Consider the following 15,526-nt stretch of genomic DNA (forward strand, 5'->3'; position numbering starts at 1 on the left):
ACCTGCTTTTGTATTTGTTTATTAAACAGCAAAATCACAGAACGCTTAGTGATATTGTTATTGTTAACGTATTGTTTAATTGTTATTTTGCTGAAACTGACACGTGGTAGTAATATAGTGTGTTTTGATTGGTGATTTGTTCTTTAAATTGAGGGGCTGGGTGGTTGGGACAGGAGAGTGAGGGAGACTATGTGGCTCTGTAATAAATGTTGTTAACTGAGTCTACAACTAGTTTATTAAAGCTTTTTACTGACATACACACGTCGTATAAACATGCTGGTATTTCAGCAGTCCTTACAGCAAACATACGCAGGAGGGTTAGCAAGGTGTGTGGATGGGTGATGTGTGTGTGGCCTTGATATCTGCACTGCAGAACAGGAGCAGTTTCTACACTGAAACGGTACACCGCCGAATGATTTATAAGATTGAAGTGTTGCCTACAAGTGACGCTAAAAATGAAATATTTAATAAGGAGATTGTTTCACTTTAATGGAACTACAGAACCATAGGGTATGTTTGCGGAAATTAACGTGTCTGTTGCCACATGTCTATTGGCCAATACTTGTAGGCAGAATTCCCGTTCTATAAACTTTCATTTAAAACGCCTTGGACTGGCCAACAGACAGAAATGTATTTACAGTAGTCCTGGGCTGAATGTATTCAGACCCCGCTGTGCATCTGGCCATTCCTTCGTATCCCCGCTGGGTGGCGCAGTTTCCTCACACACGGTGGTGATTATCTTCTACCTCTTGCTTGCTTGCTGTATTGTTGCTGGGGCTTGTGGGAAATAAACATGGAAACTGATACGCTGTTTGTGTGCTCATGGTATCAACTTTGACAAGGATGGCAAACTGATCAAATGGTGTGAATCGCCATGTCAGATCTTCTGCTCAGAGAAATGGAGGAGCTCACTCTATACCAACCGAAAAGGGAGGGCGAGGAGGCGGGAAACGGCAGGAGTTTCCTCTTGGTGGACGAAAACGAGAATCTGCAGGTAGGGGAAATAATATGCCATTAGTACACAGAGTATTCAAAATAAACAGCAAACAGCAAAACCCACACAATGTATCGGACGTAATGTGTTTCTCGGTACTACAACAACAAATCACACGGGCTGTTGTTTATTAAGTCAAAGAAGAAATGTCTAATTTCAAAACATTATTATTTATTGTATTAAGTTTCTGTTTGTTTACACACCGCGCCGAAAGCGAAACTGGGTTTGGGGGTTTGTTTGGTTGTCAGTTTTATGTTATTAAAATAGTCATATTTGAGTTATTTATAGACACACACAATATTATAACACTGAACGACAACAATAGACTTGAGATTACACTGGGAGAGAGAGACAAAAGTGGCAGAGTCTGTTTAAAAATCACACTGTTCCAACAATACAAGTAATTCGGGACATTAAAACGGATACAGCAATTTAAACGAACATGCTATTTTTAGGAAAACAACACAACCGTAAGGATTTCATTAATTTGTTGCCATGACATTACCAACCCAGGCTTATGTCATTGCGTCATCATCACGTGTGATAACACGGACGCGGGACTCGAGTGAGCCTTCACCAAAAATAAAGAAATGCTGATCGTATTTAGTCTTGCCTCTTATTTCTTATTGTAAATGTATTGGCGAATACTGCTTCAAAGTTCCCATTTAGTTGCAAAAAAATAAAAATAAAGCAGATGTGTGTTTGCCAAACAATAGCATTACAACCATTGCCTTGCATGATTTGCGCGTTTAAATGGTTGAATGTTATTGTCAAACACACATCTAGTACAGTGGGTTGGGTGTTTTCAGTGTTTGAGGAGATGCGTTGTTGTAACACGCTGCAATTGTGTGTGTGTGTGTGTTTTCTCGTCCAATGGAAATGTTGCCTTTAGGTGAAGACCATGAATATATCTATGACATATTCACAAGAGAAGTTGTTTCACCCTTACTGGAACTCCCAAAAGGGAATATTGACAGAAACGCACGCGTCTGTTAAATGTGTTTCGAATCCTATCAGACCCACTAATTTCCCAAGTGTGCATCCGTGGAATTATTATCAGCTCAATCTTCAAGCACTCCAGTCTGTTTAGCATTAAGAGATGTGATAAATATTGAAAGTTAATGTCGTTTTTAAGATCACGTTAAATGGGTGCAAAGTAGGTACAATTGCCTTTTAAATGATCACATTTGTGGGCAAAGATAGGATTTGATACACATGGAGAAAAATAAAGGCAATAGGTTAATGCATTGTCACCTACAGTGTGTTTAAATAGAAGCAGTCCAAATCTGCAGGAAAATGTGCCAATTTAACACAACTAGAAGCGAACAGCTTGGTTATATATTCCAGGTCCCTTTAGCAATCTGTTCGATATGAGGACGATCCTTTGAAGACTGAGGATTCTGCGATTCCAGAGGAATTCTATTATCCATAGATTTGGCCTGCCTGTAGTTATAAATATCCTTAGTGGGTGATGTCATGTAATGTAATACAGGAGTGAACTACGCACCAGGATTTACAGGTTATCAATTCAAGAATTGCTGATTAAGACGTAGATAGTGGTTAAATTGGTTCAGTTAAGTAATTTAGGGTGTGGTTTAACAAACACAGCACCTGGACGAATGGCTGCCCTGCTATAGTCTTATTGTGATGGTATTCGCATTCCCATGGTGCCCTGGTTCTGCACACTGTTTCACTTCTTGCTAAACTGACTGGCTGCCCCACCAGTCCTGATATATACATGATAATGATGATTAACCAATGCCTGTAGTTATCCCCTACTAGGGATGCAGCAGCAGTGCTAAGCCAATTTGGCAACTCCAGTCCAGGTCTTTGTTCCAACCATTAGTCCGTAATTATGAAATCTTTTAATTAAGAATCCCTGACGCTACTTCAGCTGCTAATTTCTCATGACCCATGTTAGATGATGAAATCTAACAGTACCTTTTACTTTCACCTGTGAGCTGAGGGGCTGCCGTATTGCAGTCGTGTTACTCTCAGGTGATTAAGAGATAATTGGCTCCCTACTCAGGACATAACTGTATTCTAGGATTCTCTGTCAGGTTTGATTGTGGCTCTCATACAAGGAAAGTTAACCCTTTGCGACAATGTTACAAAGCTGCCATTGGCACAGTGTCAAAGCCTTGTGTCTCAGAAACCATCAGGAAGTGACTTAACATGTTGGTGACCTGACAAAGGTCGTAATATTTAGTTCAGGTGCATTCCAAAAAATGTCATCATTCTGCATTTTTCATAAATGAAAACAGCCGGTTGTCACTGCCCTCGTGGAATGGAATGTCTTATTAAAACGTTTTTTCCTGTTTTTAAAGAGGGGACGGTTATCTACAAAGGGGTATCCAGGTGTGCAGTACACAAGCATTCTGATCAGGATCAATGGGTGTTAAATCTCCCAATCCCTCTTTTGTTATTCCTAGAAAATGGATAATATCCTCTCTTGAAGAGTGGACAGTCATGTATCCAGGGATATCAGGTTATTTTAATAGGGAAGTGGTTTGAGGGTAAAACAGGAAGCCAGTGTCCCTCCCCAAGTATCACAGACCAGCAGGTTTAATACTATTTTGAGTCACTGTTCAAGGAATTGGCTAATCCACTGGAAGAATTCTGGAAATTCCCTGATCCACCTAGTCTACATATTGCTCAGATTGTAGAAGGCAGAATCCTGTTAGTTGAAAAGTGTTTGTTTAGCTAAACCAAACTATTTGCCTTTTGTAACCTTTTGATGGTCAAATACAAGTACAGCATTGTATTCTTTAACATGTACACATTTCCCTGTTTACCTTAAAGTAAATATAGCCAATAAAATAATTTCAGTAAAAAAAATATAATATGTATTACCATCATTTAGTAAATCTCACATTTTCCTGAAGTGTTCTCCAACAGTTTAAAATAAATTACCATTAAAAAGTCTAATTCATCTTTACTGTAATGTGTGCATTCCAAAAAATAGTGTCAAAAAAACCCTACAAGTGCTCTGGCTTTGTGTTCCGTGTGCCATCATGGGTTGTTATTTCTTGCTTCGCATTGTACTGTAGGCTGTACCGCTATCAGTGTATATATTGAAAAAACCAAAAAAGGTACATAAACTGGCACATGCATTAAAAGACTTTTCTGACCTTACACAGGTCATGTTTTGGTACGTGTACCACATTATGACGGTGTATAACATTCGGCCCTACACCGGTACTGAAGAAACGTTTTTAAAAAATCTGCGTATCTGATCAGTTATACTACATCGAGTCTGTAATGTTGAGGTGAACTGAATGCATTTATAAGTTTTGCATTTATTTTTAACAGAAAGCTGTTTTTGCTTGTTTGAAGAGACCGTAATATGTGTACAGTAAACAAACATGCTTAATTTTTGATAAAACTAAATAACTAATAATACTTCTTATTATGCAAGTCCAAGAGCAGCCGAGGGAAAAAGGTACAATTATTCAGAGCAGATTTACCAGGGGCCTGATAGTTCAAACTCCTGTAGCTCTGAAACCCCAGACTCTGCATTTGTTGCTGGCAGTGCCATCCCCTTTAAGACAGACTGCCCTCCGCTCTGCAGGTACAGGATGAGCTGGATTTCCTGGAGAGGCTGGACTGCCGGGCGGTGGAGGGGGTCAAGGTGCTCTCCGTCTTCGGGAACACGGGCGACGGGAAGTCCCACACGCTGAACCACTGCCTGTTCGGAGGGGAGGAGGTGTTCCCCACCTCACCCCTGCAGGACTCCTGCACCGTGGGGGTGTGGGCGGCCTTTGAGCCTGCGCTGGGGCTGGTGGCGCTGGACACAGAGGGGCTCCTGGGCGCCAGCGGCAATCAGAACCAGCGCATGCGACTGCTGCTCAAGGTGCTGGCGGTGTCGGACGTGGTGGTCTACCGCACGCGGGCCGAGCGGCTGCACAACGACATGTTCCAGTTCCTGGGCAGCGCCTCCAGCGCCTACCTACGCCACTTCACCCGCGAGCTCCGTGCCCTCTCAAGCCGCTGCGGGCTAGAGGTGCCCCTGTCTAGCCTGGGCCCAGCCATCATCGTCTTCCAAGAGACCTCCCGCACCAGGCTGCTCGGCTGGGGTAGGTGCTGCTGCACAGGGACCGCTTCAAGTGTGTGTGGAAGCGTTCAGTGGCTCCCTCGAATCAAGCGGAGAGTGGATTTCATTATCGCTCACTCTTTGCTGTGTCAAGCCAGTGAGCGAAATGATTTGGGTCTGTCCTACATAGAGTGCAAGAAAAAGTACACACCCATCATGATTAGAGGTAGCCCCCGAACACTTAAACATATTAAAAGTTATTAAATCTAGATTGAAAAAAAAAATGCACACCAGAGCTTGTTAACGATACACTGTGGCTAATCAAGCTTCTAATAAAGCCTGGAATAAGTGAAAACTGCTGTTCAACAGGAGTCTTATTTCCATCCCTGTTCATGTAGATTATGTGGTTTAAAAGTTATGAATTCTTTGCCATTGACATTCTGAGTGAGAGATCTACACTCAGTGAAATTGTAAGTGTAGTTACTGCTAATAGGATCCAATGGGGACGTGATTGTAACAGCATTTTAACGTATGATATTTCCAGTCATTCTGATTAGTTCTGAGTTCCGTTGCTCGAATATTGAATTGTATTGTTTTTTGTTTTTTATACAACCTGGGACAGTGCTTTGAACTGTATTGAAAAGTCCAGTAGCTTTGCAGGAACTTCTGTTTTCTCTCATACTTCCTCATTCCTGTTATGGCTACCGGTAGTGAGCTATGAGGACAGGTTAAAAATATGAAATCTCTCAGCTTAGAAAAAGAGGGGAACTTTAAATGGTGTAAAGCTAACCCAAGTCTCACATTTAACACAGAGTAAGACAAGAGGCCATACATGGGAGGGGAGTACAATTTAGAACAGAATGTAGGAAGCACAAAGAGTAAATAAAAAATAGGAGCATCTAAAACGTACATGAAAATGAGATTCTGTCCAGTTTAATTAGATGCTCTTAGCAGGGGCAGATGGTGTGCTGGAAGAGAGTGCTGAACGCCCTCTTCTCGTTCCCTTTTCCCACGTTCTTCTGTAACGAGCAAACCCAGCTATTAACTTAATCTGCCACTTCAGGACACATACAGAACAGTGCAGAGTGACTGCGTGCGGTTTGGATCAGGTGAAACTCGCCTGTTTGTGTGTGTGTGTGTTTCAGAGAGCAGCACGCCCGGTCAGGCAGACATCCTGCTGCAGAAGCGCTTCCACGAGCTGGGGCTGTCCACCGAGGCGTTCAGCTCCGTGCAGTACGTGGGCACGCAGACCGTCAGCCCCCCCACAGACTACTCAGGGCTGCTGAGCGCCCTCAAACAGCAAGTGAGCAACACAGCCACGCGCTCGCCCAGACCCCCTGCCATCGTCTACAGTGCACTGCAGGTAAACACCAGCACACCCTGAGAAAAGTGTGATGCAGCACAGCGGAAGCATGGTAAAGCACAGGCAATCATTGTAAAGCACAGAGGTATAGTAAAAGTATGGCTTTTTTATTTTTTGTAGTCGTATTCAGGTGCAAATGCCAGAAGTTCCATGCAGACGTGATGCTCAGTTTAAATGTGGTGTTGATGGCAGCGTCTTGTTTTCGTGTTGGTTTGCGTTCAGGCTCTGAGTGAGCGGTTCTGCGGAGAGATCTCGGATGAGAAAATCAACCTGTACTGCTTCTTCCCTGACGAGTATTTCACCTGCTCCTCCGTCTGTCTGAGCTGTGGGTAAGCTGGGGCACCACTGCATTTCGTTTTGTTTTCCATCATTTTAGAACGCTTATGTAATTTTAGAGCGATATGTAATTCAGTATGTTAGCGTAATATTATTTAGCAGGTTTAATTTGACTTTATGATGAAAATTCTATCGGGTGATACAAAACTTTTGGTCATAGCTGTATTTCAAGTACTGCAAACAGGAAATATCTGCAGCAACTTCATTTTGTGGATGTCTCACAATGGACATATTTAAAGCAACAAATATTTGCCCTTGTAAACTATACATATGCTGTATATAAACTGGATTGAGTAATTTTGTAGCATGTATATTTTGCAGATTTTTAACAAAAGCGAAATTAGTGAATATTTCTTGCCAGCAAACGTTTCATGTTTTGCAGCATTTGTTAAAAAGGCACAGGCGCAATCCTAATTAATAAGTGTAACTCCCTGTGCTTGTGTTGTGTGGCTCAGGGTGCGCTGTAAGAATGGCATGAATCACCTGAGAGACAACATTCCTCACCTGGCTGAGGGCCTGTGCCAGTATGCACACCAGTACAACAACAAGGTGCTCATCTGTAAGGTAAGAACCGCCACTGGGAACGGCGGACAAGACCTGACTGACCCTGCGGTCGAGATGGGGGTGAGGGGGTGTTTAGGAGACCCTGACTGACCCTGCGGTCGAGATGGGGGTGTTTAGGAGACCCTGACTGACCCTGCGGTCGAGATGGGGGTGAGGGGGTGTTTAGGAGACCCTAACTGACCCTGCGGTCGAGATGGGGGTGAGGGGGTGTTTAGGAGACCCTGACTGACCCTGCGGTCGAGATGGGGGTGTTTAGGAGACCCTGACTGACCCTGCGGTCGAGATGGGGGTGAGGGGGTGTTTAGGAGACCCTGACTGACCCTGCGGTCGAGATGGGGGTGAGGGGGTGTTTAGGAGACCCTGACTGATGCTGTTTATGACTGATACATTCCTTAGAAACATCCAGATACATTTCTCAGAACATTAGTTGAGTCGATCTACATGTGATGTGGTTGTTTATTATTATTATTATTATTATTATTATTATTATTATTATTATTATTATTATTATTATTATTATTTATTTCTTAGCAGATGCCCTTATCCAGGGCGACTTACAATTGTTACAAGATATCACATTATTTTTACATACAATTACCCATTTATACAGTTGGGTTTTTACTGGAGCAATCTAGGTAAAGTACCTTGCTCAAGGGTACAGCAGCAGTGTCCCCCACCTGTGATTGAACCCACGACCCTCTGGTCAAGAGTCCAGAGCCCTAACCACTACTCCACACTGCTGCCCTGTTTAATATTGGTTGCACATTTAAACAAAACCTTTGAAAACCATTATAAATTTCAAAACAAATAATTGAAGAGGTGGGGGGGGGGTCAACATGGATATATTTAATCCCTGTTGGAATCGTTTTCTTCTCAGAAATGCTACGAAGGAGGCAGGGAGGTGATTGTGATCCCTAAAACATCAGCGTCCAATGAGAATCCCTGGCTTGGACTGGCCATGTATGCCTGGTCAGGGTAGGTGACATTTATTTCAGCCGTATGTTAATGCACTCTAATCAGATTCCTATCAGAGTATCATTGTTATTCCTGCTCAGGGTACACACCCCCGCTGGCAGGGATGTGGGAGTCTTGTAGTTGTGCTTGCGTATATTACGCTTTAGAGTTTTGCACATACAGTTCTTTAACCAGATACTCCTTCTGAGCTGATGTGCACCAGCATTAACCAATGCTATTTTCATGTTATACCCCCACCCTCACTGTCCTCCATCTCCGAATGCACCCAGCCAAGCACATGTGGGCAAGATACTCCAAACCAATTACATGAAGAAAACAACTTCTTAAAGGGGAAGTGTTGTATTGTGGTTGTAGTGCGGTCCAGAGCTCATCTCTAAAAATGTGCTTTACACATGTCCCCCAAACTGGAATCGACCCACCGTACTAAGTCAAGAGAGGGCTATTACCAGACAGAACAAGCCTGTTTGTTTCAGAGCCCCTGCAGGTGTGAGATGTGACAATAGCAGCTTGATCATGTGACAGTAGCAGCTTGATCATGTGACAGTAGCAGCTTGATCAGCAGGGTATTGCTGAATCATCGGCCAGCATCAGGTCCCCAGACACTCGCAGCAAACACACAACCTGGGGCTTGACACCAGCTGAATTCAGCGACTAAATTAGATGAAATGCTGTCTGGTTTTTCAATGAAGCCTTCCAGGCGCCTGTCACAATGTAACATCATTAAAAGAGAGCTCAGTAGCACAGATATCAGAGATACCTGGGGCTCGTTTCACAAAGCAAATCTAAGTAGCTGCTAAATCCAATTTAAAAAAAAAATAATTTAAAAATGCATTTAGGAAAATAACACGTTTATCCTTTAATGATGTAGACTGGCTGAGTGGATTTCTATTAAACTTTATCCTTCTGTCTTTAAATTTTTTGAAACTGGTTCAGATGAGATAGCTTGCTAGCAAGCAGCCTGTTAAGTGCTGGCAGTGGCAGTGAATCTGGCCCATGGATGCCTGGCGCACAGCAGTCAGTTGTATATACAGCTGTGGTGGGGCTGATCGCAGTCAGTAGAGAAGTGAATTTTTTGTTTTATTTATTAATATGCCTGTCCGTGACCTAGCTGTCCCGTTCTCTCAGGTACGTGCTGGAGTGCCCTTGCTGTGGGATTATCTACCGCAGCCGGCAGTACTGGATTGGGAACCAGGACCCGGAGAGCTGTGTGGTGCGGCCCGAGGTCAAGCACGTCTGGCCTGGGGTGAGGATCGGCTGCCTTCGCACTGTCCAGACCCCTGCCATACAACCATGTCAGCTGTGCCATTCTCAATGTCAATACTGCTGACAGCATGCCTGAGGCATTCCGGAATTCCCTTCAAAGTCGATTCCAAACCGATTGGTGACATACCTCAGCCACTTGCAGTATTCCCTGGAAAACATCAACAACATTCATTTTTTACAAGCCAGTTGTTTGAATAAAAGTTTGCTGTGATTCGATTTTGTAGCTAAACGGCAAAGCAGGGGTTATAGGCTGGGCTGGATTTTTTTTCTGCTATAAATGGCTTATTTCACAGCACTTTATAGTCTAAAAATAGATGTTTCAACATAATATTTATCAAAACAGAAAAAATAGCATCGTCACATTCAAAATTGATAATTCCTCTACAGTTACTATACAACAAATGTTTCTAAATATTTAAATGCTTCCCTGAACAACAGTAAATGAGAAATTGTAGAATTGTTTTTTTATGACACATTCAAAAACAGACATTCTGTTTTTGAATTTTCAAAGAAAAAAAAAAAATCACCAGACATGATGTGAAATGTCCCCTTTCTGTGCTGGACAGAGCAATCTTTCACAGAAATATTTTTAATCTTTAAAGCAAAGCAGCTGATGATTTTGTAGCAGGTAGTGCGTCAGTAAAGCAAACGTATGCTGTATTATTTATTTAAGTGATAAAAAAATGTTTATTTACACTATTTCAGAAAAGTGAATTTTCACAGGGAGCTACATATTACACGGGAATGGGCACATTCTGTGATCACCATGAACAAAATACAGCTATATTTACAGGATGGCTTGTAGCGACACTAAATATGTAAACGGCTAGTTCTACTTGTAATGATATTCCCTTAGGCACAGGCATATGACATCCTATAACCCATAATAAGAGTAATGATACTACATGGTCTTCTGCTCTTATACCTGAAGCAGGAGGCTTTTTTACATGGACAAGCGTCTGTTGTTTATTGCTTATCTTGTATTACCAGACATTTTTAAAGCTGAAGTTGCACATTTTATCTTTTGCCATTTGATTTACCGGTGTTATGCTAAATGCACAGAACAGAATTGTTTGTATTAAAATATATCTTTATCGGAATTGGAAAACAATAATAGTAAATATAGGATAGGTCACAACAGGATTTATAGTGAAGTACGCTGCCAGATTAGATGCTGTTTCATTGTCATTGATTGCTAACTCAATAACTGAATGGATGAGGGGAAAGACAGTGTATTGTAAATTCACTTTTTACTTTGAATCCCATGTTTAAGGGAAGTGCCCACCTCAGTACTGAAACTGACATCCTTCCTTTCTGTTTCAGAGCGAGACGTTCTTGACGGACCATCAGAACGCAGCGCAGCGCATGCTGGACGGGATGAACTTCGTGATCCAGTCTGTCTCTGATTACAGCTCAGGACCCACCAAAGCTGTCACAGCCTGGATCACTGACCAGGTGGCGCCGCCCTACTGGAGACCAAATGCAGACATTACTGTAAGGAATCTATTTCTCTCTCTCTCCTAACGGTTTACCACGGTCATTCTGCACATTCATGCTTTTCCCATGGCTATACAATGCATTTAATATAGTTTATCATGGTTTGCTATGCTTTAGCATACCTCTCTGAGCTTTACAATGCTTACCTGTGCTGTACCATGCTTTCACTTTGCTTTATATTTTACACTTTGCAATGGTTTTACTTTGGTAAACTTTTTAAAGGGTATCTCTTATTATTTAGGACATCAGTCAGTGAATACAGGCAGGATGCAGGTATGTTTGGTACCTCTTTGTGATGCTGTGTTGATGAGGAGCTCTTGTCTGCAGGCCTGCTCGGGGTGTAAGAAGCTGTTTGAAGAGCCCGAGAGGAAGCACCACTGCCGGGCCTGCGGGGAGGGCTTCTGCCAGGCCTGCTCCAGCAAGACCATGCCGGTTCCAGAGAGGGGCTGGGGCAGCACGCTTGTCCGCGTCTGCGATTCCTGCTACCGCCAAGGAGGAGGGGGGAGCGACGGTGAGATGAGATGGTGTCACTGCACTCTCACTCTCTATCACTACGCTCTCTCTCCCTGCACTCTCACTCTCACTGGATCTCACAGCAATCTCTATCGCTGCACTCGCTCCTTGCACTCTCACTCTCACTGCAATCTCACAGCGCTCTCTCTATCTGCACTCTCACGCTCCCTGCAATCTCACAGCGCTCTCTCTCTCTCTCTCTCTCTCTGCACTCTCACTGGATCTCACAGCAATCTCTATCGCTGCACTTGCGCCTTGCACTCTCACTCTCACTGCACTCTCACTCTCCCTGCAATCTCACAGCGCTCTCTCTCTCTCTGTGCACTCTCACTGGATCTCACAGCAATCTCTATCGCTGCACTCGCTCCTTGCACTCTCACTCTCACTGCACTCTCACTCTCCCTGCAATCTCACAGTGCTCTCTCTCTCTCTCTCTCTCTCTCTCTCTGCACTCTCACTGGATCTCACAGCAATCTCTATCGCTGCACTCGCTCCTTGCACTCTCACTCCCACTGCGATCTCTGTGTTCTCTCTCTCTCTGCTCTCTCACTCTCCCTGCAATCACAGCGCTCTCTCTCTCTCTCTCTGCACTCTCACTCTCCCTGCAATCTCACAGCGCTCTCTCTCTCTCTCTCTGCACTCTCACTCTCCCTGCAATCTCACAGCGCTCTCTCTCTGCACACTCACTCTCCCTGCAATCTCACAGCGCTCTCTCTCTCTGCAATCTCACAGCGCACTCTCACTCTCCCTGCAATCTCACAGCTCTCTCTCTCTCTGCACTCTCACTCTCCCTGCAATCTCACAGCGCTCTCTCTCACTCTCTCTGCAATCTCACAGTGCTCTCTCTCTCTCTCTGCACTCTCACTCTCCCTGCAATCTCACAGCACTCTCTCTCTCTCTGCAATCTCACAGCACTCTCTCTCTGCACTCTCACTCTCCCTGCAATCTCACAGCGCTCTCTCTCTCTCTGCACTCTCACTCTCCCTGCAATCTCACAGCGCTCTCTCTCTCTCTCTCTGTGCACTCTCACTGGATCTCACACCAATCTCTATCACTGCACTCGCTCCTTGCACTCTCACTCCCACTGCGATCTCTCAGTGTTCTCTCTCTCTGCACTCACTCTCCCTGCAATCTCACAGCGCTCTCTCTCTCTGCACTCTCACTCTCCCTGCAATCTCACAGCGCTCTCTCTCTCTCTGCACTCTCACTCTCCCTGCAATCTCACAGCGCTCTCTCTCTCTCTCTGCACTCTCACTGGATCTCACAGCAATCTCTATCACTGCACTCGCTCCTTGCACTCTCACTCCCACTGCGATCTCTCAGCGTTCTCTCTCTCTCTGCAATCTTACTGCCCAATAGGTAATGTGAAGTGCTGCAGTCCTTACCTAGGAAAATCTATTTTCTTGCCCCTTACTGGCTGCATTATAATTGACCCCTTTTTCTTGTGTCAATCTTTTGTGTCTCTGCTTTACATAAATCTGTACGTCCCAGATTATTCAGCAGTGCTGAGAGAAAGAAATAAACTGTTTCTTCCTGGTCTAATACAAACTGCTGCTAGACATTTGGAGAGATAGGAAAGTAGACATTCACACAATTGAGGAGTAATTGCATACCAGGTGGGAGCAAGTACCACAGTTCATGTGGACAGTGTCCCAGCCTCCCCACTGTGAGGGGGTGTATTAAACCTGTATTACATAGCTTATTATGGATCCCAAGTACTAGACATGTTTTAAAAGCAACCATCTTGGAACCACCTGACATGGAATGGCACAAATCACATTAAAAGAAGATGAACACACCTGAAGTTTATTACAGTTATAAAATATACTGTAAAGTGAAACAGCCTCCCCCCTCTATAATCAGGCTGTAAGATTATTCTAGTGACACAATGTTTTCATTTTGTAGTTCCCAGGACTGAACCGGTGGGTCTGATGGCTCGCAAGGTGACAGAGGTGGCTCAGAGCACGGTGGACTTTGTTTCTACTGCGATGGACTATCCTCTCGGTAAGGATCTCCCAATGTAACCCCTTCAGAAGATGCAGAAAGGAGAATGAGATTGCAGTTGGTCTGCTATTAAACAGCATCTCTTACTTGTTAGTGATATGCTGTTCTGGTGAATTTATATAATTTAAGTATTAACCAAATAAACCCGCAGTAGAAAACTGTGGCAATTCACTAACCCGAATGAATGCTGGAGCAGTTAAAGTGTGGGCAGCTTTGCAGAGCAGTTCACAGCAATGCCCCTGGTGTGGAAATAAATCAATACAAGTCTATATTTAACAGCGCTTAGAACTACTCAAAACTACTGCAAATACAGCATCAAAAAGGTTTTGCCATTTAACAGAACATTGGGTTATCAAGGGAATTGAGGATGGCTTCCACACTGAAGTCTGCGGGATGCTGGATCTGTGCAAGGGAGACCGTACTGGTAAGAGGGTGCATGCTGACCTCTCTGAGTGGACCCCTTTCACACTGTTCCTTGGTCCACTGATGGTGCTCCTGGCACCACTGGCCGTGCCAACATGCTCTTTTCAATCAAAAAGGCTGCTGTTAACCCTGCCTTTCTGACTTTCACGCATGGAAGCGCTTAACTTAGATAGCAGGAGTTTCGAAGTGTGTGTCCACCCCCTGTACATGTGCAGTAATATTGCACTGACCCTGCATTTTAAAAGAGGATTGCTTCTTATCCTGTTCTGTTGTGTGTGCAGGTTTCGTGAAGGGAGTGGCCCGGCCTGACTACTGGGTACCAGACCACGAGATCCAGCAATGTGGGCACTGCAGTAAAGCGTTCTCCGCCAGGATGTCGAAGCACCACTGCCGGGCCTGCGGGGGCGGGTTCTGTGCCCAGTGCTCGAGCGAGCGGCGCCCAGTGCCGTCCCGCGGCTGGGACCACCCTGTGCGGGTCTGCATCCACTGCAGCCAGAACAAAGGGGAGCTGTAGGCAAGCCACTTGGGCAGTGTGTTAGCTTTCCCTTTTAAAGTGAGTCAGATTTTCTGTTGCTGTTGATAGGCCCAGGGACTGGTTGTTCAAACTTTTCAGACCTTAGAAAAAACATAAAACCTGGTCTGGTGAAAATACAGGAAGCATGTTGGGTTTCAGTGAGGCAAGAAAAAACTCTAGAATAAACCTTTGCTGGGTTTCTCATTGACTTTTTAATGTTAGAATCTGGAGACAGAGTGTGAACCCACAGAGCACTTCTGAAATCATTGTTCACAGGCAACAACAGGTTTTACCATAGACATGATTCCCAGCACAGCTAACAAGGGGTCAGGACAGAATGTTCTATCAGGGATTGTGAAAGTTCACCCTGTTTTAATTAGGTTGGTTTGATTCATTTTTAATATTGTTGCTGTTTTGAATTCAAGCCATGCAAAATAGAAAACATAATGAATACACAATTGGGAAATGGTTAACTAGTTAATCTTTGTACAGTGATACATAAAACAAGAACTGCTTTGGATAATCCATTTCTATGTACATAGTAATTAGTATGTATTATTAATAATAATAATAATAATAATAATAATAATAATAATAATAATAATATGCACCTTTCTTTTTCCAGCTTTGGTATGTAAGTCAGCTGTATATTTTTTATCTAAGTTTAAAGAAATGCCACAAAAGAATGAAACATTTTTGTAATGAGTTGATATGAATAATAAATACTTTTAAATGACGCATGCTAATTTGGTTGATTTATTTGCATGAAGTGTCATGAATATTCTAGCATAGATGCTCCGGGACAGCAGGTTGTCTCTAAACTTGCTTGTTAACAGCGTTTAGCAGTGGAGGAATCCAGGAGTAATTGCTTATAAATGAGATTGTTAATGGCAGTGAGTCTTCATGGAATTTAAAGACTATTAAGTGGTATTTTGGCTTTGTGCCACAAGGTGGTGCTACCATAGCGTGGGATCCACTGTTAGATACAGAACATTTCTCATATCAGTAATTTAAATGTTCATCGTAACAGATTACTTTTTAAAAGTA

General features: G+C 43.5%; 1 protein-coding gene across 1 annotated transcript; it reads left to right on the forward strand.

The window, feature by feature from the left end:
- The first annotated feature begins 722 nt into the window (after positions 1 to 722).
- On the forward strand, positions 723 to 15,215 carry LOC117414729 (zinc finger FYVE domain-containing protein 1-like). Its single transcript, XM_034024503.3, has 11 exons — positions 723 to 994; positions 4,566 to 5,070; positions 6,173 to 6,390; positions 6,613 to 6,719; positions 7,182 to 7,290; positions 8,168 to 8,265; positions 9,391 to 9,508; positions 10,852 to 11,022; positions 11,353 to 11,536; positions 13,444 to 13,542; positions 14,247 to 15,215. The coding sequence occupies exons 1-11, from the start codon at positions 875 to 877 to the stop codon at positions 14,477 to 14,479; spliced, it is 1,962 nt and encodes a 653-aa protein (XP_033880394.1). The 5' UTR covers positions 723 to 874; the 3' UTR covers positions 14,480 to 15,215.
- Positions 15,216 to 15,526: the final 311 nt, after the last annotated feature.

This window comes from Acipenser ruthenus, chromosome 7 (assembly GCF_902713425.1).
Source record: "Acipenser ruthenus chromosome 7, fAciRut3.2 maternal haplotype, whole genome shotgun sequence".
NCBI lineage: Eukaryota > Metazoa > Chordata > Actinopteri > Acipenseriformes > Acipenseridae > Acipenser > Acipenser ruthenus.